General features: G+C 47.6%; 1 protein-coding gene and 1 long non-coding RNA gene across 4 annotated transcripts in view; both read right to left on the bottom strand.

Annotated features, from left to right (window-relative positions):
- lipeb (lipase, hormone-sensitive b) overlaps positions 1 to 24,002 on the bottom strand; it is a 39,654-nt gene that overhangs the window by 9,571 nt on the left and 6,081 nt on the right. For 2 of the 3 annotated variants that reach the window (XM_060064144.1, XM_060064146.1), the window contains exons 2-11: positions 21,972 to 22,213; positions 16,757 to 17,041; positions 15,089 to 15,179; positions 14,536 to 14,562; positions 13,137 to 13,282; positions 12,419 to 12,604; positions 7,447 to 7,599; positions 3,825 to 3,969; positions 2,178 to 2,405; positions 694 to 885 (exon numbers count right to left, since the gene is read on the bottom strand). In XM_060064144.1, the coding sequence (XP_059920127.1) occupies positions 694 to 885; positions 2,178 to 2,405; positions 3,825 to 3,969; positions 7,447 to 7,599; positions 12,419 to 12,604; positions 13,137 to 13,282; positions 14,536 to 14,562; positions 15,089 to 15,179; positions 16,757 to 17,041; positions 21,972 to 22,213 (1,695 nt within the window). The remainder of the gene's footprint in view (positions 1 to 693; positions 886 to 2,177; positions 2,406 to 3,824; positions 3,970 to 7,446; positions 7,600 to 12,418; positions 12,605 to 13,136; positions 13,283 to 14,535; positions 14,563 to 15,088; positions 15,180 to 16,756; positions 17,042 to 21,971; positions 22,214 to 24,002) is intronic. The other variant, XM_060064145.1, reaches the window with a different exon arrangement.
- On the bottom strand, positions 9,616 to 11,669 carry LOC132467087 (uncharacterized). The gene is made up of 2 exons (XR_009527947.1): positions 10,459 to 11,669; positions 9,616 to 9,711 (listed from the first exon to the last, which is right to left on the bottom strand). It is a non-coding gene; the product is annotated as an uncharacterized LOC132467087 (long non-coding RNA).

Here is a 24,002-nt window from a genome sequence, read left to right as displayed (position 1 = left end):
ATGAAGCAGCACCAGACATGTACCAGCTTCAACACACTGCTACAGGCAGGGCACCGCTGGTTCAGCCCCTGAGGGGGAATGGAAACGGATGGGGGGGCTTGGAGCAATAATTGGTTGCCTGAGATTTTAATTGAGGAGATACTTTTAATAAGCACCTCTATTCATGTAATTAGCATTGCAGGATAATACGAACATAGTAGATAACCGTGTTGGCTTAATCACTGCTCCGAAAGAGCAAGAAGACACATATCGTCTTCTTAAAGCTGGATATGGTTCTGCACGACATGAACGAGGAAGTGAGTAAATCTCTATTCTCCACACACACACAAACAATACCATAAGTATAAAGATATGTGAAAACATGGAATAGTCCGTGAGTATTCCATGTTTCAGTGAAAAGATAAGGGCGGCAGGTGGATGACACCGGACTAGAGTGGTTGGGAAGAAGAGCACTAGAGAAGTAGAGTAGTAAAGTAGTAGAGTAGTAAAATACTGCAGTAGTAGTCTAGTAGAGGAGTAGAGTAGAAGGGGAGCAGAGGACGAGAGTAGTAGAGAACTGGAGAACTAGAGTACTGGTAGAGAAGTAGAAAAATGCAGTAATAGACTAGTAGAGGAGTAGAGTAGTAGAGTCGTGGAGTACTATAGCAGTAGAGTAGTATAATACTGCAGTAGTTGAGCAACAGAGTACAGTACCAGGGTCTGCTGCTGGGCCCTCGGCGGTCTGGCCAGTGATGGCGGGGGTGGAGGTCTTGTTGGGGTCGAGGAGGGACTGGATCCAGTTGGAGGCCCCCTGTTTGAAGTCCCGGAGCAGCAGGGCCGTGTCCCTCCTTACCATGCCCAGTGTGCTGACCTTCTCCACGGGTCGCTCCGTCTGCTCTGCACTGCCTGCTCCACAGCACCGGGAGAACACACACGAGGGACAAGTGGGTACTTACTCCCCTCTGGGCGTTTATCAAACACCTTTATCCAAAGGGACTCACGGTGAATTCAGATGCATGCGGACAGGGGTGGGGCTTCTTGTTCGAGGATTACCAACAGTTAAATTCTCGAAATTGGGCATTAAATCCAGAACGTTTCTGACAATGTAAGTGTGGAAGTTAGCCTTATTAGCAACCTCTATTGGCTTGAGTTTTAGCTATAGATTGTATATTATTATAAGTGCGTATATAATACGCACTTATTCAACTGGCTCATAGCTTAACGTTCAGCTGGTTGAAATATGCAACCTCACTAGATGATACTAAATCCTACACACTGCCCCTTTAAGTTCCAGCTTCCATTACTTCGTTTGGAAGTAAACAACAAGATACATGAGGGTAGGAGGGGATGGGATTGGGTAGCCCATGGGCATGATTGGTAATAGTTGTACCCAGCCACTAATACTTTTAAATTAAATCGGGCCCCCATGTCCGCCCACTCAAGCTCGGCTACACAATCATAAAAAAGTGATTTGTTTCAAATGTTAAAAAACCTGGTTCTGATTTGAGAAACAGATTAAATATACGAGGAGGAACTGAGCAAGGAATGATAAATGCAAAAAAAAATCCATTTGAGGTTTCATGTTTTCTCGAAGCTCAGCGCAGACGTAGTCATGCATTTAGATAATAATGAAATATTATGCACATAGTTATAGACAGTAAGGAGGTTCAATTGGCAAGAAGGACATCACAGTCTCCCAGAAAGTGGAATATAAAGCCGGTGCCCAACAGATTGTGGTGTCATTACAGAGCAGAGGCAGAAACAATATGCATGTATCACACAGGTCATCCATCAGCAACACAATGGAGGAGGAGGAGATGGGAAAACAGACAAATAACACAGCCCCTATGTTAATGAGAGAAACGAAAAACAGGGAATTGATGACAGTGAAGAGACTGCCTGCCCCCCCACCTGCCCCCCGCGGCTAGGCACGGTGTCACAGAGTGTAGCGTGCGCACCGGAAGACTGGGAGGGAGGGGGAGAGAGTGAGTGAGTGAGAGAGAGAGCTAGAGTGAGTCACTCGATTCTTGACGGAACTCGGTAGCACAAAATTGTAAGGATCACGGATTCTCTGGCAATTATGTAAAGACAGTTAAATGGCCACACAAACACACACAAAATAACATGTGCACGCACACGCACACACACACACACACACACACACACACACACACACACACACACACACACACACACACCTGCGTAGGCGGCCAGACAGCGGGAGAGCACGCTGAGCGGCAGCAGGGGGTCCATGAGGGTGAGGAGGCGGGATGGCGAGGCGTAGGCGGTGAGCAGGGTGGCAGGATATGCCGCCACGATGCCGTCGGGCATGCGCACGCCGTGTGCCGCCGCACGCATCGACGTGGTCACGCTAAGGTTCCCTCCGGCGCTGTCCCCCGCCAGGCACACAGTCTCCCCCGTCCAGCCTGGGAGGGGAGGGGGAGATATAGAGACAGAGAACCAGAGAGGGAGAGAAAGAGACAGACAGAGAATGAGAGACCGAGAGAGCGGGAGATAAAGGGATGTAGAGACAGAGACAGATAGAAGGAGATACAGAGAGAGACAGAGGGAGAGACAGCATCAGAGGGACAAAGATACAGAGAGAGACAGAGGGAGAGACAGAGTCAGAGGGACAAAGATACAGAGAGAGACAGAGGGAGAGACAGAGTCAGAGGGACAAAGATACAGAGAGAGACAGAGGGTGAGACAGAGTCAGAGGGACAGAGATACAGGGAGAGACAGGGAGAGACAGAGTCAGAGGGACAGAGATACAGGGAGAGACAGGGAGAGACAGAGTCAGAGGGACAAAGATACAGAGAGAGACAGAGGGAGAGACAGAGTCAGAGGGACAGAGATACAGGGAGAGACAGGGAGAGACAGAGTCAGAGAGAGACATATAAAGAGAGACAGAGAGAGAGAGAAATGGATGAGGGGAAGAAAACAAGGGAATGAGGAAATGAGTGACAAATTGTTTAATAAAGGGTAACGGCAATAAAGACGGGAGCACGTAATGACGAACAAATACCAGAAAAGAAAGAAGAGGAATGGAGAGAGAACAAAGGAAAATAGATCAAAACAAAGGAGGAAGGAAGTAGGAGAATGAACAGAGAAGCAGAAGAATAGGAGAAAGGGAGGAAGGCGACGGGAGAAGAAGAGATAGAAGCAGCCGCCGCAGCAGCGGGGGGTGGAGTGAGATTGGGAAAGTAAAAAACAAGAGAATAAGGAGAATGTAAAAAATAAAATACTTTTTTATCGGTTGTATGTGAACTACGCCGGAGGGCAGGAGGCGAGGAGATTGTGACTCACTCCGCCATTAGCCAACGTCTGTGTTGGGCTCCTGCAATACTGTTCCTCCTGTCTGCTGTGGGAGGCTGGCAGGGAATCCATGCAGCCTCTGGCTGTCCTTCTTTTTTAATTCTCTGGCTTTTCCTTTACGATAGCCACATATTGCACTGAGCACGTTGTTAACTTCTCCTTTGTGTTTGTCGGGAAGAGGGGCAGCTTTTGTTTTTTATCCTTTACTGGATTTCTCCCATGCATTGCTCTGGGTGTTGGGGCGCCTATACTGGAGTACTGCAGACGTTGTGGAACACAGCGATGCACTGCAGCACAGTCGACTTCAGCCTACAGTGTTAGCCATGGCTCTCTGCAGCCTTCTGTGAGAAGGCAGTCAGACGCCACACAGAAGGGTGTGTGTGCGTTCACCAGGACGGCATGCTTAAGGGAGGATTTGCTGAAGTGCTCATTGTTTTCATTCTCTCGTCTTGCATTAACAAATTAAATAAAAAGAGTGTGTGAGTGCGTAAGCAGCTGGGTGGTGGTGTGTGTGTATGTGTGTGTGTTACCCAGCAGGTGGTGGTTCTTGAGGGCCCAGCAGTAGGCATAGAAGCACTCCTCCAGGGCTCGGGGGAAGGGGGCCTCCGGGGCTAGGGAGTAGTCCACTGACAGGATGGGGACCCCCAGGTCCTGGGACCAGCTCTTCAGGTAGGGCTGCAGCACACACCAGGGAAGAGAGAAAGTCCTTTGAACAAATGGCTGCTGGTTCCCTTTCTTCTCACAGCTAATTAAATAGAGATAAAGTTAATGGAAAGAGAGATGGAGATGAGGAGGAACATCAAAAGAGAGAGAAATACAATTATAAAGTTGTGAAAGCTACAGATGCTCTCTCAAACGGCATCTGCTGCACATGTTTTATTTCAAAAGGAGAAGGAAAAAATAGAAACGTCCGGTTAATAAGTCTCAATCACAACAGGAAGCCCGTGGTCAAACCTCCTCCCAGTCCTGCAGGAGCGTTGTAAGCGCAGAAACACAATGAGTCGATTTCTCACCTCGGCTCCCAGCATGAACGAGCCCTTCCTTTTTTTTTTTTGCTGGCGGTGGCTACCCACCAAAGGCAGACAAGTTAACAGCTTTCTATTCTCATACATGCCTCTGGGAAAGAACCGTTTGCACTCAACCACCAGAGCCATGACTTTGAAAAATAAGGAAAAAGGAGAAGATGGTGGATTCAACAAGTGGGCCGTAAATCCTGAGCTGTCTGGTCTGCTACAAAGCTCTCCTCCGCCGTCACACATCCACTACCACATCTCAACTCCCACGGCTCTCGCTCTAGCCAAACACTGTGCTTGTATCCAACTATCCTGTTGTTGTTGTTAGTGCAGCCAAATGTGGAGCACAAAATCCCACATTTTGCCAACTGGAATCAGGTTGAAATGCTTGGTTGACTGTCCATTACGTCATCCCATAGGGGTCACACGGTCACCTGCACAACCTCTCTGTGCATGTGGGTGAGTTTGTCTGTGCACACTCGTGTGGGTCAACTCAACTGCCAGAGATTATAAGTATAACTATGAATAAATAAATAAATAAATAAATCCCAGCACCCAACCGGCTCTGGGTGACGGCTTGGCTGCCTCTTAAGTCCTCTCTGTCACTATAGATTTGAAGCCACGGGTAACTGTGTGCATGTCTGGTGTGCACATGCAGTGTTCAATTACACTTTGGAGTGAGGCAGTGCGTGAGTGGCTTAATGTGTTTATGCAAACTGTTTTCCACTGAAGGGTGTCATCATGGGACAAGAGCCTATAGCCTCGCCTGCCAATCAGATGGGGAATCAGCTGAATGATGACAGAAGCACACAATCACAGCATACTGCAGGAGGAACGTGTGAGCGGTCCGTTTGTTTGTTTGTTTGGCGATGGCAAGGCCAGTTGATTATAGAGGTCTCATAAATCCTACATGGTTACCTTACTCCCCATCATTCAAAATGAAAACAACAGAAACAGGCCATGCAATAACATTTGTTTACCCACACAGTGGTATAGGAATGCCATGGCCAACGCTTCCAACACAGAAATTAATGGGAATTTGAGTTCCACTCATCCTTAGACGACCGCAGCAGTTAATCTAGCTCTGCTGGACACACACACACACACACACACACACACACACACACACACACACACACACACACACACACACACACACACACACACACACACACACACACACACACACACACACACACACACACACACCCACCCACCCACCCACCCCTGGTCACAGCACATCTATTACTGCACCAGGAGGATCGATGAGGCTCAGAGGACAGGAACGCCGTGGGCTCCAGTACCTTAAGGCTCACTATTCATCTCCTGTCCCAACACCCCCACCCTGGCCCTCCACCCCAACACCACCTTGGCCCTCTGCCCTTGCCCACAGGGAGATGGGCCAGGACAGGGAAGTGAGAACAGGGGTGAAGGGAGTCCCGGCAGAGAGGCCGGATTGGCAGAGAGACACGACAAAGAGGGACACTTTGAAAGGTACTTTGGTTAGTCGATGTCCCACAATACCGTGCAACACGCTTGGATTGCTTCAGTAGTGAAGGTATTATGGCTCGCAGTTGGCTGTACTCATGTACCGGAGTGTCTGAGAGTCTGCAATGCCAATCCCAAAAAGAAAACAAAATAGATTGTGGGTACCATGGTAACCAGCGATGCTGATATTGCAAGGAAGAAATTTGTGGACCCCTCAAATCATGTCACGTTCTCATAAACATTACCTAATACACTCAAACCCATATCAGGGACCAAGTTTAAACAGCCTTTTACATTTCTTTTTAAGAAAATAACAGAAGAAGGAAGAAAGAGGGAGGGATAGTGTGTTATTGCTGGGGAGGGGTGGGGGGGGGGGGTTTTCCTCCACATCACTTACTGTTGTATGGTAATTATACGCGACTCTCTCCTCACATAACCCCCTCTCAGACGACTGCTGATTGCTACCCAGTTGCAGATCTGAGACCCAACATCACAGACGGCCTCATGTGGCTTCATGCCGTCTTCTGTCGCTGAGAAGACGGTATGTTAAAGCAGCACCATACACCCCGACCGCACACAGCTTGGGGCGAAGGCCAGACCGCCTGCTACACCCCCCCATCATGGGATTTGAAAACCCAGGTTCAACTAGAGCTCAAATCCATTGAAATGTATGCCCAAAAATGGTTGTCATCAGTCACCAAAATGAATAAATAAAAGTATCATAATATTAATACAATAAATGAATATAACATCAACCAGGGGAGGGCGATAAGACCTCATAGCTCAATGAAATGTCGAGGAAAAATATGGAAATAAAAAGAATAAATAAATACTTCAGAAAATACCCCCAGAAATGGAGGCCCCATGGCCTGAGGCGTGCTGGTCTCACCGGATGTGGCAGCGGAGAAGAGTGAAAGAGGAGGCGAGAGGAGGCGAGAAGGCCAAAGCTCCCGGATCAAGTCGGAGGTGGAGGAGGAGGATGCGGGAGGATTTATTACCGTCTAATTTGCCTAACGGGCTCATTAGGAGCCGGGCGATCGAGCGGGAAGGTGGAGGCTTGAGTCTTCTAACCCCCCTGCTCCTCCGCTGACAACAAGTCTTCACTTTAATTACCCACAGTTCAATTTATATTAGCTTGGGAAAAATACTGTCAGCATTTGATGTAAAGGAGAGGGGGGGGGGGGTTCAGCAGATATCAGAGATTGCCATCCAAGCCCGACATAAAAAAGCAGTGCCAATGCATGAGTTCCCAGGGTGCTACATAAGTAATATTTTTTAGATATGAGGAACGAGTACGCCGTTTTGATCTGATGGGGAGTGGTTAGCACTAAACTTTTTCATCTCGTCTCCATAAATTCCTCCATTTCCTCAAAAGCATCTGAAAAAAAACAAAAACGTTTTAAGATTCTACAAGGGCATCTTGGGAGGTTTTAACTCTATGATAATCCTCGATACGGATTCCCATCGGGATCTCCTGGGATTGGTTTAGTCATGACTGCCGACTCACAATCCCATCGGATTGTCTTAAAGAGGCACAAACCCCAACGATTCATCTTTGTTTCCCCACAGGGGATCCTGGCATCTCCCGAGAGACGCAGAGAAGGAGTTTCGGCAGGAAATTATCATCATGGGGAAAGAGGTAGTAGGGTACCTCGTGGGACTTGGAGGTCTGCGCCACGAAGCCCCCACCATGGAAGTGGATGAGCAGGCACGGGGACGGCGGGAGGTGCTTGGTCTTGAGTCCCAGTGACAGGGACATGGCGCCCCCTTCAGAGCGGGTGAGGGACAGCAGCGCCTCACTGTCCTAGAAAGGTAGAGAGACAGAGACAGAGAGACAGAGAGATAGAGAGAATGTTTTGAAATCTTGTTTTGGAATATTACTTAACTCTTTTGGTGCTTTGACAAATGTATATTGCCGTTGGCCCGGCCAATAAAGCTCTTCTAATTTAATGGAGGGTCAGAAGAGTACAAACAGAGAGGGATTTCAAAAAAAGAGAACGCATAAGCAATAAGGAGGACGTCAGGTCTACTAAATGAGTTCATAAAATGCAATGAACCCAACTTGAATTAGAGGAAATCAAGGGATGTTTACTGGAACAGTAAACATACCTTAATTTCCACCAATTCAAGTGGAGAGGAAGAGAAAGAGCAAGCGCACAAGAGTGTGCCTGGGGGGTATTCCGCTGAGGTCAGCTTGTGTTTCGCAACATTAATACAGCATTGCTGCTTGTTGGACTGAGATCAATGGTTCAGGGTGTATGCTGATAAGAGGCCTGGTTCTGTGCCAGGCTACAGCGAGGGGAGAGGGAAAGAAGAGAACTCCCGAGAGAATTTGAGGGTTGAAAGTGTGAAACAAAACCTGACCAGGGAAAGAGCAAGAGAGAAGGAGGGGGAGAGACCAGCAAGAACGGGTCCATGCGAGGGATTGAGCGAGAGAGGGACAGAGGCAGTTAATAAAGGAGGCTGGCTTATCTAAACGAGAGGAGAAAGAAAAAGCCATATTGATGGACTGTTAAAGGCTGATGAAGAAGGGGAGGCAAGGAGGGAGGGGCAGCCTTAAGCCTTCATTAGGAACCGCTTTTCATTTAATGGGAGGATGCGTCCAACTGCTGCTGGACAGGTCAAATACAATAGCCCAGGGAAGACAAGGCCAAACTCAGACTATCTCTAAAGGGGAGAACGTTTTATTTTTGTGGCAGAAATGCAAAACAACACTTTGGATTTTGTTCAGTAGACGGCAAAATTGTGGAACCTTGTGGCAAAGTTTTGTGCAAGCTATGTAAGCTAGAGATAGCCTCCAATCCAACCACTAGCATCCTCCCATCCAGCACATCTCCAAAATATACATCAAACTGAGCATGTTGTCTGAAGCCTGATGTCTGTGCGCAAAGGGATCAGAGCTATTGAAACCCCCGTGAGCAGGATGACCACCGACCGCTACCTCTTCCAGGAGAAACAAGAACTTTTAGGATTGAAAACAGAGAAGCTGATTACAACTGTCCGATGCGATGAACATGCACATAAGACAGCATCTGCAGGGCATCAGAGCATCTTCGAAAAGAAGCCGTGGAAAAGGTGGGCACATTGTATGAAATGCCTTGCTTAGCGCTGATCCAGAATTACCCTTTAAAAATAGGCATAATGGTGCCCCTCATTTTAAGATAAGGACATTTTCACTTACGATCTGTGATTGTTTATAGGCTGGACAAATTCAACCCTGTCCTAATATTAACACATATTTATTTACTTTTTTACTTCGGAAGACACTCATTGCAAGGAATAGCCAGACAAGGAAAACCCTCAGGAAAGAGACGTCGATGAATGAACAAGAGTCTCCAATACCTGCTCAACTAAATCCCTTTGATGTGGTGGATAAACCCAATGCTCTTGGAGCATTACGTGTATCAATCCCTGGATCTTCAGTTTGTTCTGAACAAGTCTTTCCCTCCGCGGGGAATACAAAGAGATCGGCACTGGGCTCTTCACATGTGGACTGTCTAGTGTTTTTGGCAAATAACCTGTAGGCCTTAAGACCCAAGGCTTGACAGTCGGCGCCAGTGAGTACTGCTGAACCAGTTATGTCAGTTATGTCATCTTTTTTTATGATAGTGTTTAATAGCACTTTCTTGTAAATGATCCCTCTGGTTGAGGTTGTTGTCACATTGCACTGCAGGTCCCCGATAGTTTGATTATTATTTCATGTTGAGGGAAAGATAATTGTTGTTCCTTGTTTCACAGCAGAGCCCTCGGAGCGTTGAATGTCCTTTCAACTGAGAACGAGATCAAATCAATGATCCCTAACCGATGTAATGATGCAACCACATTTTTAACAGGTGATGTCATATTCATACGAGTTAAAAGGTCCATGGCATGAAAATTTCACTTTATGAGGCTTTCTAACATTAATATGAGTTCCCTAGCCTGCATATTAGGGGTGTGACGATACACTCAGCTCACGAGACGAGACGAGACACGATATTCGGTTCACGAGATCGAGACGAGACGAGATTTTAAGAAAACTACAATGACAAAATATATGACTGGACCAACAGACTTTTATTTAACCGAGTTGCACATGCATTTTGAAATGTTTTATTATAACTCTTAACATTCATGAAATTGAAACTAAAACTAAAATTTATAAAAGTTGAAGTAAAATAAATTAAATTAAATAATTCTCTTTTTTTTCAAGTGCAAACAATATTATGTGCAAAACCAAATCAAAGTTCTACTCCATCAATACAGAGTGCAAATAGTGCAAACAGATTCTGACCAAGTATGTCACTGACAACTAGGTATTGTCCGTGTCTTATCAGTCACTCTACTGCCATTCATAATTTCCGCCGGGTACCCAAAATGCTGCCAAACAAATCATTTAAAAGTGGCGGGGGCATCTTCGACGGTAATACGGGTATTTTCCGACGTCATTCTGGCTGCCTATGGCTGCTTCCCCTGCTTCCCCTCCTTCTCCTCCTCTTCTTCTTTTCCTTCTCCTACGTAAGGTTCTGGCAGCCTAGACGTATCAAAGCCGCATTACTGCCCCTACAGGCCACAAATAGAAGTTTGGATAGCTCAGAAATCTCGCGAGACAGATTTTTAACGCGACGGGTAATATCGTCGAGTTTAATCTCGCGAGATCTCGTGGCACGAGATCTCGTCACACACCTACTGCATATGGTCCCCCAATGGCTAGAAATGACATTAGGTGTAAAACAAGCACTGTTTTACACAGTGTTTTACACAGTGCTTTTACACATTTTTCATTGAAAAATGAAAGCTCAGACACGCCGATTTGGAATTTGGCCCCATATGTCGTCATAAGGGGCCAGGTTACCTCCCCTTTCTCTGGTTTGCCCGCCCAGAGAATTTGGCCAGCCAATTAGACAATGAGCTACAAACCTGCGAGCACCACATGTGTGTGTGTGAATATACACACACTGTAAAGCAAGTATACAACACTTCTTTGTTATTTTGATAACCGTTCTGCTGTTGGTGTTATGGTGCATAACATACAACATAAGGTGAGTTTTGCGTAAAGCTCCCATTTGGTGAGAAGACTAGACTGCGTCGGGTTCTCTGACGTTGCAGCTGTGGTGCCCCGGAAGCGGGGCTCTGGCGGGAGACCTGCTACCGAGGGGCTCAGGTCCCCAGTAGCGCCCTCGGTAGCGCTTTCTCCTCCATGTCCCGCTCAGTCTGTACTTAATTGAATTGGAAGTGGAAGAACTAGAAACGTCTGAGAACCTGACGCAGTCGTTTGAGATTCATAATATCATCCGGAGGCGCACACAGCTTTTGTCTGTGATAATATATATTATATTATATATAGATATCTATATATTATATTATATTGTTTAGATATAGAGCTCCAGGACTCGCGCCGGAGAACCTGGAGTGTTCTAGAATATTTACAGAACACGGCCAAAAGCTGTGCGCCTCCGGATGATATTTTGAATCCCAGCCATTGCGATACATCAACTGTAAACACTAGCACATGGTACCGTGGCCGCATTCTGCTCAGGGCCGCACCCCCACCCTCCATCGTGACCCGCCTCTAAAAAAATGGCATGTTTGTGGAAAACTCATTGTGGGGCTGGCTAGTAGAGGCTGTAATTCTGCACCAAGGCTGAATTTCTTGAACGTCTTCAAATACTGTATTAGGGGCCCAATAACACCTATATCAGTGTTTCCCCTATATGCATTCACTGACATTCACTGAGCTGACACTCCAGCAGTGCCGCTGAAAACAACAACAATTTTTTTTATGATAATAACTAGAAAATGCAGTATGTAGATTTGTTAAATGGTTTGAACGAAGATAAACAGTTTAAAATTGATTTTGTTATGTCTTAAACAGTTGAAGTACAGCTGTCCTCCCATTGACTTTTTTTTTTTTCCCATTTTATTTGTTTGCCTTTTCATGGACAATGCACAAAAAATAGGTATTCCATGTAATCTTTGGCCAACCCTGAGGAGAACCCAGTGTGACAGCAGGAATTGAAACTCTATCTCCAGGAAGGAAGGAGGTGTGGAACTACCCAAGCCAACGTTGTGGTACCTTACCTTAGTACCGTCGTTGTTTGAGCGTTATAATGAGCAGTGTTGTATATGAACTATGCAACACACCATGGGGTTACACTGAACCCCAACTAGATGAGCCAACTGGGCTCCTCAAAATAAACCGCTCCTCAAACGGAGCTCCACACATCCACACACATCGTAGCATTATACTGGGAAGCCCAACCCTTTCTCGGACTTAAGAGCCTTTCCAACTCATTTGAGACTAACTTTTCTTTCGTCACTACCCTTGAATGTAGATGGCATCTTTTGAATCTTTTGACTGTTGCGGGGCTCATACAGAGATCGACGCAGATCAACTCAAAACTCATTCTCACAGCCCATTTAACTCATAGCTGACGGAGGGCAATACGGTTTCTTACCAATTACCCTCAAATAATAGCTTCTGAAACGTAATAACCACACTTTTAATAGAGACGTGTAACATAGAAGTCTACGGGGGTAAAATAATACATATACCAGTGCACAGATTTGATAAAAGAAAGCAGTGGCAAACAGAAAAGTTGTGATCCCTGATTATATAGTGTGGTAGTATTTGTTTGGATTACCTGTCCTTCGCGGAGGTCGTAGGATATGAGCCTCATCTGAACAGGGGCTGGGCCAATGTGAGCCGAAGGCGCAGCTATGTTCACCGAGACATTCGGGTTGTCTACCAGGGGGAGGTCAAAGGGCACGGGCGGCACAGAGAGGGCTCGGTTAACCTTGACCGTCGTTGAGGTCATGCTGGCTAGACTCTGGAAAGGGGAGGTGGAGAAAGACAGAGGAGAAGGATACAGATAAGGATTGAAGGGTTGAACCGGCCTTTGGAATACATTTCTCAATACTAATATTATACATATTTATTTTAGAAAAATGTATCCCTAAGGAATGAGTTCTCTTCGTTAACCCATCACCAGCAGGACTGGGAGCCGTGGGCAGCCACAGTGCAGTGCTCGGGGCCAGCTCCAGTGCCTAGTGCCTAGGTCAAGGGCACCGGCAGGGGTAGTAATCTAACATGGATGTATTGTTTGGTGTGGGAGGAAACCGGAACAAACACACATTTGTTCCACTCTATTATTTTTAACTGCCTTCAGGGCAAGAGAGGTTGAGTACCCCCCCCCCTCTCCCTCTCCCTCTCCCTCTCCCTCTCCCTCTCTCTCTCTCTCTCTCTCTCTCTCTCTCTCATACTTAATATGAATTATAGATCTGCTCACCTTTACTGGGGAGTTGGTGCGTATCACAGTGGAGTACTCCGGTGTGTATGCGTGAGTGTGTGTGTTGACTCACCGACAGCACCTCTGTCTCTGTGATGTTCCAGAAGGACTTCCAGAAGTGCACGTCCAGGTTCTGTGTGATGCGCTCAAACTCGGCCCCCCGGAGCTCAGGGTCGATGGCGTACTTCCCTGAGGTGAAGAACGAGCTGGCGGCTACGCCTAAGGGGCGAGAGAGAGAGAGAGAGAGAGAGAGAGAGAGAGAGAGAGAGAGAGAGAGAGAGAGAGAGAGAGAGAGAGAGAGAGAGAGAGAGAGAGAGAGAGAGAGAGAGAGAGAGAGAGAGAGAGAGAGAGAGAGTCAAGTCAAGTCAAGGGAACGAGCCAGTCGGCCAGGGAAATAACACTTTCTACGTGTGCACGCACACGCACGAATAAATAAATTAAAGGTTGCTTGCCAAAAGGGGAGGGGGGAGTGTTTCGGGAGAGAGTGGTCGATCAGGGATGGAGGAAGGGGTAGAGGGAGGCCACGAGCTAAAGTAATATTAGTCAATAAGTAGCAGAAGATCTCAGGAGGTTTGGACGAATGGAAGACCAGATGGAATAATAATAAAATAAAGAAACATGAAAGTAGAGCAGGAAAGAGAAGGGTCAGAGTTGGTGAGAGACAGATGGCTAGTGACTAGTGAGAGATAAAGAGAGAGATAACAATTAAAAAACTATCCAGTGTTGCTTCATAAGTGTGGAGGAGAGAAAACCGAAGGAGAGAGACTGAAAGAAAGAGAAAGAGAGAGACCAGCTCAGCTGTCATCAAGCCTGTCAGATGAGATCAATTGCATTGGACATTCAATCTTCGCTAACAGCACTGAAACGTTTACTGATTTATCCATCAGCTAATTGCCACTAAATAGCTTACTTGAAATTCGATTAGCTGAAACAGAGGACCTGCAGATTCAACTGCCAATCAGAAATACAGCTGGGTTTTAACACTAATCCGTTTCCAATATTGCCCAGGACAACTATGGTGGGGATGGTCAGGACAGCAGACCGCTGTAATAAGGAGAACGATTTCTTTCTCCTTATTGCACCGTGGTTCAGAGGCGCAATTTTGATTCCTCTATTTGTCTGGCACATATCTTTGAATTGACAATAAAGCTGACTTTGACCTTGACATAGCTTAAGAGGACGGCTTGCAGACACATCCTGAAGGAGCAGGTAGGGGCTAGGGCATCCTGCTCAAGGGTGTCTATGGGTCGGATTCAGACTATGGGTATCAAACCCAGTGCTCTTTCGCTGGAGATTCATACAACTTAGCCACTACACTCTCCTTTGTCCCATACAGATTGCCTCATCAGCTGAGGGCCTGTGAAACCATTCAGGATAGGGAAGCAGAGGGAAGGGAAGAGTAACAAACCCTGGATCTACACACATCTTTAATGTGTCTGTCTATTCACAGCAGCGAAGGGGGGTCAACTCACCATAGGGTGCAATACTGCCTGCCTCCACTGTGGTGCAGCAAAGGGCACAGGATTATTTGTTTTAGTTTGCACTCACTGTGTGTGTGTGTGTGTGTGTGTGTGTGTGTGTGTGTGTGTGTGTGTGTGTGTGTGTGTGTGTGTGTGTGTGTGTGTGTGTGTGTGTGTGTGTGTGTGTGTGTGTGTGTGTGTGTGTGTGTGTGTGTGTGTGTGTCTGTGTGTGTGTGTGTGTGTGTTATGCATGTGTGTGGACTCTTCTAGAGACTCAATATTTAAGCATGCATGTACGAGAGTGTGTTTGGGCGAAAGCGTGTGTTCTTCAATATCTGACCGTACGTTCAAAACATTGTTAAATATGCATGTGAGTACATCAGCCAGGGCCCCATGGGACTCCCCGGCAGATGAAAGAGCATTTCCAAGCCAAACCCACATCAAAACAGGTACACAATCAATGGCTTAACCATGTGTGTATGCGTGGTACAGGAGCAGGGGAAGGGAGGACAAGATGCCGTCAGCGGCCGTCGTGGCCGTGGCGGACGCTGAGGACTTCACTGACCTATTCCCGACTGGTGTCGTTTGTAGTTCTCTCCGAACGCCACTAGGCCGATGGCGATGGTCTGCAGACAGGGCCGGATTGCCGGGCTGAACTGGAGAGAGCAGGGAGAGAGTCAGGCTCAGAACCCTTTATGAATCTACAAACAAAAAACACCACTTTAATGACCACAACATTAATAAGCCAAAACCCCTCACAGTGGATTTTTAATAATCCTGCCTTGGATTAATGAATTACCATTTTATGTTATAATGAATCTCTTGGTTTAAAAATGCTGTCAGATTTAGAGAGATGGGCTGCATAAGAGAGACAGACGGAGACAATTTGAGTTCAAAAAAGTTAAGAGAAATATAGAGTAATAAAAAAATACTAATCTCATGAGCAACAACAAAAACAACGAAGGAAGCTCCATCATTATAGTGTATTCTTTTTGGTCCTCCCTCAACAAGTCCAATTAGTGGATAATCCCCACCTCGCACACCTCTGCTCCTCATATTAGGCTTTTCTGTCAATCACATTGAACTATTTAGTCATTCAGCTTTTATCCAAAGCGGTAACAGCGGGTACAGTTATTAAGCGAAGGTAGAGGGCAGGCGTCTGTGGGAACCCAGTACCCTTCTGCAGAGTCCAACAACCTCGGCCTTAAAATCGAACCCTGAACCCAGTACCTTTCTACAGAGTCCAACAACCCCGGCCTTAAAATCGAACCCTGAACACAGTACCTTCCTGCAGTCAGTCCATTAGCCTAGCCACTAGGGCTTTAACTGTTCAGGTGGGTCATAGTGTAGGATTGTTTCACGTTTTTTCGGTCTGGTTCGGTACTACATCTATATATATCTTTTTTTTATTTAATCATAATTTAGGGTCATGATTGTTGACGAGGGAAGAGATTATATTAATTTACGGTCACAACTAAAACGTGTCAATGTTTTATTTTAATTGCTGAAAAGTGGTACTTTATAATGTAACATTCACTTGTTTGTTCCTGTAAACGGTGAAAAAAACGGCCAAGCCGTGAGTGGTTTCCTTGTACCGTTCTGATTTGGTTGAACAATGAGACTGAAGCCCTTAGGGAGAGCGATGGTTGTCAGCCCCCGGGGGCTTTGCTCCCCTTGCGCTCGCTCATGTAAAACAGCTCATGTAAAACAGCACGTTTGACGTGATTATACTGTTATGATGCACATCTCGGATTGATTTATCCATCACTGATTCGTTGTTGGTTCACTGATTAGCATCACTTTTGTTTCCTTTGCATTTGTCACCAGGGACTCCTCATGTTCTCAGACTTAAATGATACTTTGGGATCCACCTATTTGCTCTCTCTATTCTCGATTCCCTACCTTTATGATCTCCACTGACCAGTGACCACCCAGTCCTCATTGTTACTTTCTGTGTATATAGTAGTATAATAAAGTCCCACTACTATGAAGTGTCCCTATTTTTATTAATTATATTATGTGCACAAATCAGGCCCTTTTTGCTCTCTCTGCCATACTGTTTTCCAAACCTTGCGTGATTACAAATGTTTTTCGTTGCTTTTAGGACGGGAATTGTTATCTTATATACCCCTATTATCCATTACCCTATGCTACCAACCAACTTCAACCACACACACACTCACACATACACACACACACACACACACACACACACACACACACACACACACACCTGAAATCCCAGGCATCGGCCGTAAAAGCAGCCCTTGTGCATGGAGGCGTACTCCCGCACAAAGCTCTGGCTGAGGCCGCTCTCGTCCTGGAGGAAGAGGTTTCCGTAGCTGTTGTCGTGCAGCAGCCGCTGGGCCAGGTAGAGCAGGGCGCGCAGCTGGCACAGGGCGCTGCAGTAGGCCTCCATCTCCCCCGCATTGTGCGCCGCACGGAAGAAGATGCTGCGGCGGTTGCTGCTGATGTAGCGCCCCTTGTGGATGATGTGGAGAATGCAGCAGCGCACCACCTTTTAGGGGGAGGAGGGGGAAGAGATACAGAGAGAAAGACAAACACACACAGAGACAGAGACAAAGAAGGGGACAAAGGAGCAGGGTTGAAAATTAACAACTGCAACGAGCCAACTCCAGTCGCCACCGTGGAGTCTTGCAGATTCCTCGGGGTGACACTCTCTCGGGACCTGAAGTGGGGGCCAAACATCGATGCCCTCACGAAAAAAGCCCAGAAACGGCTGTTTTTCCTGAGGCAGCTCAGGAAATTCAAGCTGCCAACATCCATGCTGGTGAATTTCTATACGGCCATCATCGAGTCCATCGTCACCTCCGCCATCATCACCTGGTTCCCCGCTGCAGCGGCCAAGGACAAGGCCAAGCTGCAGCGGGTGATACGCTCGGCGGAGAGGGTGATTGGATGCCACTTGCCCCCCCTTGGGGCCCTGTTTAACAGCAGGGCTCTGGGGAGGGCCAGGAAGATAATGGCGGACCCAGCACACCCAGGCCACGGTCTCTTCGCTCCGCTCCCTTCAGGCAGGAGGTTGCGGTCACTAAAGACTCTAAAAACTAGACATTCGCACAGCTTCTTCCCCACGGCCATCCGACTCCTAAATGCACTGCCCCCCCCCCTGACCAGTCTCCCCACTCAGTGATCTAATGGTCTGTTGTACCCAATCACGTGAGCTCTCTGCACTTTGGCACTCTATATTTATTATATTATTTATTTACTCACTAATTTTGCACTATTTATGTTGGTTTTGCACTGTCTTGTCCTGTCTTGTCTGTCCTGTTGTAAACTCCACTGTACCAAAACAAATTCCAAACATGTTTACATGTCATGGCAAATAAAGTCTTCTGAATCTGAATCGGAATCAATACCAAGGAAACATTAAAAAAATTGTACTCAAAATAAAAATTCTAATTTTGGAACTTCGACAGACGAGAAATTATAATATTACAGATGAAAGAAACAAACATGGACCAAAAATACATGGTACATTTCTGCATTGAAATGTAAGATGTCGGCAAATCTTCAACACAGTTAAATTAAAGGTCCCACGGCATGCTACCTTATGAATGCTTTAATATAGATATTAGTGGGCCCCTAACACAGTATTTGAAGACGTTCAGCCGTGGAGCAGAATTACAGCCACTACGAGCCAGTCGCACATTAAGCTTTCCCCAAACGCGCCGTTTCGGTGTCTGTAGCTTTAATGCAAATGAGGAGGAGAGAGGCGGGTCAAGGAGGAGAGTGGGGGTGTTGCCCTGATATTATGAATCTCAAACGACTGCGTCGGGTTCTCAGATTTCTCTGGTTCTTCCAAGTCCACATCAATCTGAAGTAGACTGAATCACGACATGGAGGAGAAAGGAATTGTTGCCCGCTTGAGCCCCGCTTCCCGCTGCCCGCTGCCCGCTGCCGAGGGACCACCGCCTCGGCGCTGCCCGCTGCAGGAGGCGGCGGTGCCAAAGCGCTGCCCGCTGCCGAGGCGGTGGTCCCTCGGCAGCGAGGCTCCGGCGGGAAACAATCGCGGGCAACAATCCCTTTCTCCTCCATGTCGTGGTTCACGTACTTCAGGGAGTCAAAGCCAAAGTTCATTTCCCCCAATTCCTTCTCAACCATGGCTGAGATAAACCCCACTACGAGTCTCTTTGTGGAAATACCGGAGACGAGAGTCCGACGTGTTATGCACCATAACACCAACAGCGGAACAGTTATCCAAATAACAAATAAGTGTACAACACAATATATATCATATAATACATATTATCTCTGCCAAAAACTGTGTGGGCCTCCAGATAATATTATGAGTCACAAACGACTGCGTTGGGTTCTCCGACATCTCTGATTCTTCCACTTCCGAAGTTGACTGAACCGAGCGCTGCCGGCTGCCGGCTGCCCGCTGCCGGCTGCCCGCTGCCGGGCGGTGGTACTTCGTGGTGGTGGTGCGGCGGGCAGCGGGGCTCAACGATGGCTGAGATAACCCCAACTATAATAATTTATTGTAGAAATACCAGAGACGTCAAAGAACCGACGTGTTATGCGCCAAAATACAAGCAGCAGAACGGTTATCTAAATAACAAAGAAGTATACAACACTTGCGCTACAGTCCTGGAGGTCTATAGCTAAATAACATCATCTAATACATATTATCACAGCCAAAAGCTGTGTGCGCCTCCAGACGAAATTATGAATCACGAATGACTGCGTCAGGTTCTCCGTCATCTCTGGTTCTTCCACTTCCACATCAATCTGAAGTAGACTAAACCGTGCGCTGCCTGGTGCCTGCTGCCTGCTGCCTGCTGCCCGCTGCCCGCTGCCGGGCGGTGGTGCTTCGCGGTGGTGGTGCCTCGTGGCAGCGGGCAGCGGGGCTCAACGATAACCCCAACTACAGTCTAATTGTGGAAATGCCAGAGACGTCAAAGAAACAACGTGTTATGCGCCATACCACCAGCAGCCGAACGTTTATCCAAATAACAAAGAAGTGTACAACACTTCTTCGTGTTGCACACGCACGCACGCACGCACGCACGCACGCACGCACGCACGCACGCACGCACGCACGCACGCACGCACGCACGCACGCACGCACGCACGCACGCACGCACGCACGCACGCACGCACGCACGCACGCACGCACGCACGCACGCACGCACGCACGCACGCACGCACGCACGCACGCACGCACGCACGCACGCACGCACGCACGCACGCACGCACGCACGCACGCACGCACGCACGCACGCACGCACGCACGCACGCACGCACGCACGCACGCACGCACGCACGCACGCACGCACGCACGCACGCACGCACGCACGCACGCACGCACGCACGCACGCACGCACGCACGCACGCACGCACGCACGCACGCACGCACGCACGCACGCACGCACGCACGCACGCACGCACGCACGCACGCACGCACGCACGCACGCACGCACGCACGCACGCACGCACGCACGCACGCACGCACGCACGCACGCACGCACGCACGCACGCACGCACGCACGCACGCACGCACGCACGCACGCACGCACGCACGCACGCACGCACGCACGCACGCACGCACGCACGCACGCACGCACGCACGCACGCACGCACGCACGCACGCACGCACACACGCGCGTGGCTCATAGCTCATTGGCGGGGCAAATTCTCTGGGCTGGCAAGGCAGAGAAAGGGGAGGTGGCATCTCCCCTTATGATGACATACGGGGAAAATTCCAAAGTGGCGCGTCTGAGCTTTGTTTTTTCAAAGGCGGAGCAGGATGCCTAGTGCTCGTTTTACACCCAACAAAATGTCTAGCTACTAGGGAGCATAGGTAGGCTAGGATAACTCATCTTAATGTTAGAAAGCCTCAGATAGTGAATTTTTCTTTAATTGTGTTAAAAAGCCATTGAACCCCAAACCGTTCTGCTTTAAACGTGATAATATTTGTTATATGATGAAAGCCCATTCATTGAAATGTTGTAGTTTTCGAATTCCAGCTGAAACAGTCAGTTCACTGGCGCTTTAATAAAGCGATATGTTTAATTCAAGTCTCTCTTATTTTTGGTTCATCTGAGGTTATTTTAGCTTTCACATCATATGTAAATGGAGTTCAGGCAAAGAGGAACAATGAAATGCAAATTAAATTATTATAAAATAACCAAAGGGATATAGTCTTCGGTCAAAAGATGAGTGCAATAATGCTTGACTAAAGGGAGACCGGACGGTAGTGAGCTTGTGTCAAACTACACCGCAGTAACAAGCGGTTACCCTATGTTTGAGAGCAGCACTTTTTGTAATGATTAACATGTTGGCTCGTTCACTAGATTTCTAGGAGTTGCTAAAGCCAAGGAAAGCCTTTGTTGGTCATCAATAACCAGCTGCGAAGCAGATTACCTTTTGCATACAGAAGAGGTGAGTGAGGGAGTGCGTTATCTCTAAGAAATACCTCTATCTTGAGGTCTCATAATCAACCTTGAAACAAAGCCAGATAATAAGGTATGGTATGGATTGTATGCGTTTCTCAGTAGAGGAATTACAAACCTATTGCCTACTGTACATGAAGACATGCTCACAAACACATACACTTTTTTTTTGGTCGCTTTGGATAAAAGCGTCTGCTAAATGCCCTAAATGTAAAATGTAAAACAGTGATTCACACGCACCTGCACACAATCAATAAAGCGATCATTCAGAAAACTGTTGCATACAGAGCTACTTGGCCCATTAAACAACAAATTCAGGGTTCCCCACAGTGGTCTATAGGTGAGGCGCAGCACCTAAGCTAAGTTACCGACTGCCTCTACAAACTAATGAACTTTCACAATAAAAGGCTGTGATAAAACAGACGTGATGACAGCGGATGGAGTCCCATGAGATCTCCGTTCTGGCTTATTACGCACATTATTTACAGCCAGTTCAACCATTCATCCTCAAATTCTGACAAAACCCCTATTGATGAAGAGCATACAGAAGCATTTGACTGATTTGAAAATACATGTGATGCGAATCTGTGTACAGAACAAATGCGGGACAATTTAATTAAACAGAACAGCGGAATTGCACTAGTGTGTGTCAATAATTTGCACCAATGTGAGCGGGTGAGTGCGTAATCAGTGGCTGATGTGATCAAGGCAGAGAACCTCAGGAAGGGAGGGCGTCTTCTTTTCAAGTGTTATTTCTTTTCAACCCAAGCTTGTTTGATAGAGAATTTGAGTGAATCAACGTTTTAGAAGATTTGACTTATCATAGGTTATGGTACAGTGTTACACTATCGCTTGCCTCTTTCTCAGAAGAACATCCCTCCAATAAAATGCACGCGCGCGCGCACACACACACACACACACACACACACACACACACACACACACACACACACACACACACACACACACACACACACACACACACACACACACACACACACACACACACACACACACACCCACCCTCACCTTGACCAGGGAGCGGTAGCCATTGGCGGGTATGTGCGGGTCGAAGTCAAAGTGGTGGTAGACGGAGGTGAAGCCGTGGATGACGGGCTCCAGGCCCCGAGCGTGCTCCTGGATGAGGGTCATGGAGTCCACCAGCCTGCGGGCCGCATCCCCCTGGGACCCCTTGGCGCCGCCTGAGAAGAAGGCGACGTTCTCCTCACACACCGCGTGGACCGCCGCGAAAATCGCCCTGGTGTCCATCACTGGGAAGAGTGACAAACGTTGCCGTATTACTGTATTGTTAATGCGTTGTACATACGTGGGTCATTTTGGAGCGCACACAGATGCAAGGGGAAGGATTCAATAGCATCAATGAGTGATGTTGTGGAGTACAACCAACTGAATTCCCCCCCCCTTCCAACGACATAGGAGGAGCCACAGTGGCCTGTACCAGTGGTTCTGCCAGATGCCAGTCGATTCCACACCCCCTACACCTTAATGGGTTGTCTGTTTATGGATGCCTATGGGGAGACTGTGGACATTGTGGTCTGACCACAGAACACTACGGCTGGGAGTCAAACCGCCTAGCAGACTATCTTGTGCTAGACTATCTTGCGAGAATGCCAGACGAGAAAGTGCTTTATTAATCCCAGTCGGGAACTTTGAGATGTGACGGACATACCGGTAGTTAATTAGCTCATGTTTTGGACAAACACATGCATGTTAATTCGGCCTCTGTAGATCTGAGCCCTTTTCGCTTAAGACCTGTGCCACAAAAAGTCAATTCCACAACCGGTGGAGATTAACCATCTTGCTCAAGGGTATGTCAGCAGGATGTGTTTCCTTCCCCCTCAAGGCTCTTTCTAGCTTGGCCCTGCCATTCAAACTGTCTCCATCTCTCTTTTTTATGAACCCTGGTAGCTCCAAACATCTATCGCTAGGACACGGAAAGTAGGCTTTCTCGTGCGTTTCTGGCTGCGGTTTTACTGCTCGCTCTTTGGCGGTGATTTCCCTGCGGAGCCCAGAGCAGGCCGATAATATTCAGCACCAACCCCCACATTGGTAATCGACAGACACTGTACAGAGCAGGGGTATCATCTGCCGCATCCCGCCACCCCGCCCCCTCAAAATAAACTTCTTCTGCTTCTAATAACTAATCCATGGCCATCGCCCTGGCCCACGGCGGTGCATCGATCGGAAACTTGTTAAGCAGGCGCTGAAGTTAAATGATGTAAATCTGGCAGCTTAACTGCACAAAGAAATCCACCGAGATCCAGACAGAAACACTTGGAGCAGGATAGAGAGAGGGCTTTGCTTGGCACACTTACTGAGTGGTTAACCAAACCAGATTAGTTTGGAAAACACATTGCCAAACACACACTTTCAATTACTTTTCATCAAACAAACTGCTTACACTGTACTGTACTGTACTGTACTGTATTGTACAGGTCAGTCTGTCTGTCTGTCTGTCTGTCTGTCTGTCTGTCTGTCTGTCTGTCTGTCTGTCTTAACAAGCTCGCTCCCTAATTGCTCCCCATGTAACATGAGAATATACCCAGTCTCAGCTCCCTGCTGGCTGCCCCTCTTGGTGTAGTGTGAGCAGGAGCAGGGACACCTGAGTGCGTTTCCATAACACAGACACCCAGGGCACGTAGCCGGATATGTTGAACGGTACCAAGAAAGCTGGTGGATTATAGAGGAACAGATACGTTGGGGCGGGTCCAGAACCTGTCCGCAACCTACAACTCAAGCATCCTTAAGCAAGATGCCTCAGCCCTACCGACGCAACGGTCATGCCATTCATCAACAACAGAAAAACCTCTGCTGAACGGTAAATAGTGTGAGTAACGATGTTCACACACATTGGCAGCCCTTTGCCCGCCAGGCTACATCCGCTATTGAAACAGCATAGCACTGGATGAGTGGTAGTAACAAAGCCTGGGCTGCCAGGAGTCATAGTGAGGGAAGTTTGGACTCAGGCCCAGTCTCACGTTCGTTCTTTGTGTGGCAGGAGAACCGGGTGTTTCTAACATTACCAAACAAACATGCAAT

The sequence above is a fragment of the Gadus macrocephalus genome, chromosome 11 (genome assembly GCF_031168955.1).
Source record: "Gadus macrocephalus chromosome 11, ASM3116895v1".
Classification (NCBI taxonomy): Eukaryota; Metazoa; Chordata; class Actinopteri; order Gadiformes; family Gadidae; genus Gadus; species Gadus macrocephalus.
The sequence above is the reverse complement of the archived record's forward strand: the minus strand, read 5'-3'. Positions and strand labels throughout refer to the sequence as shown.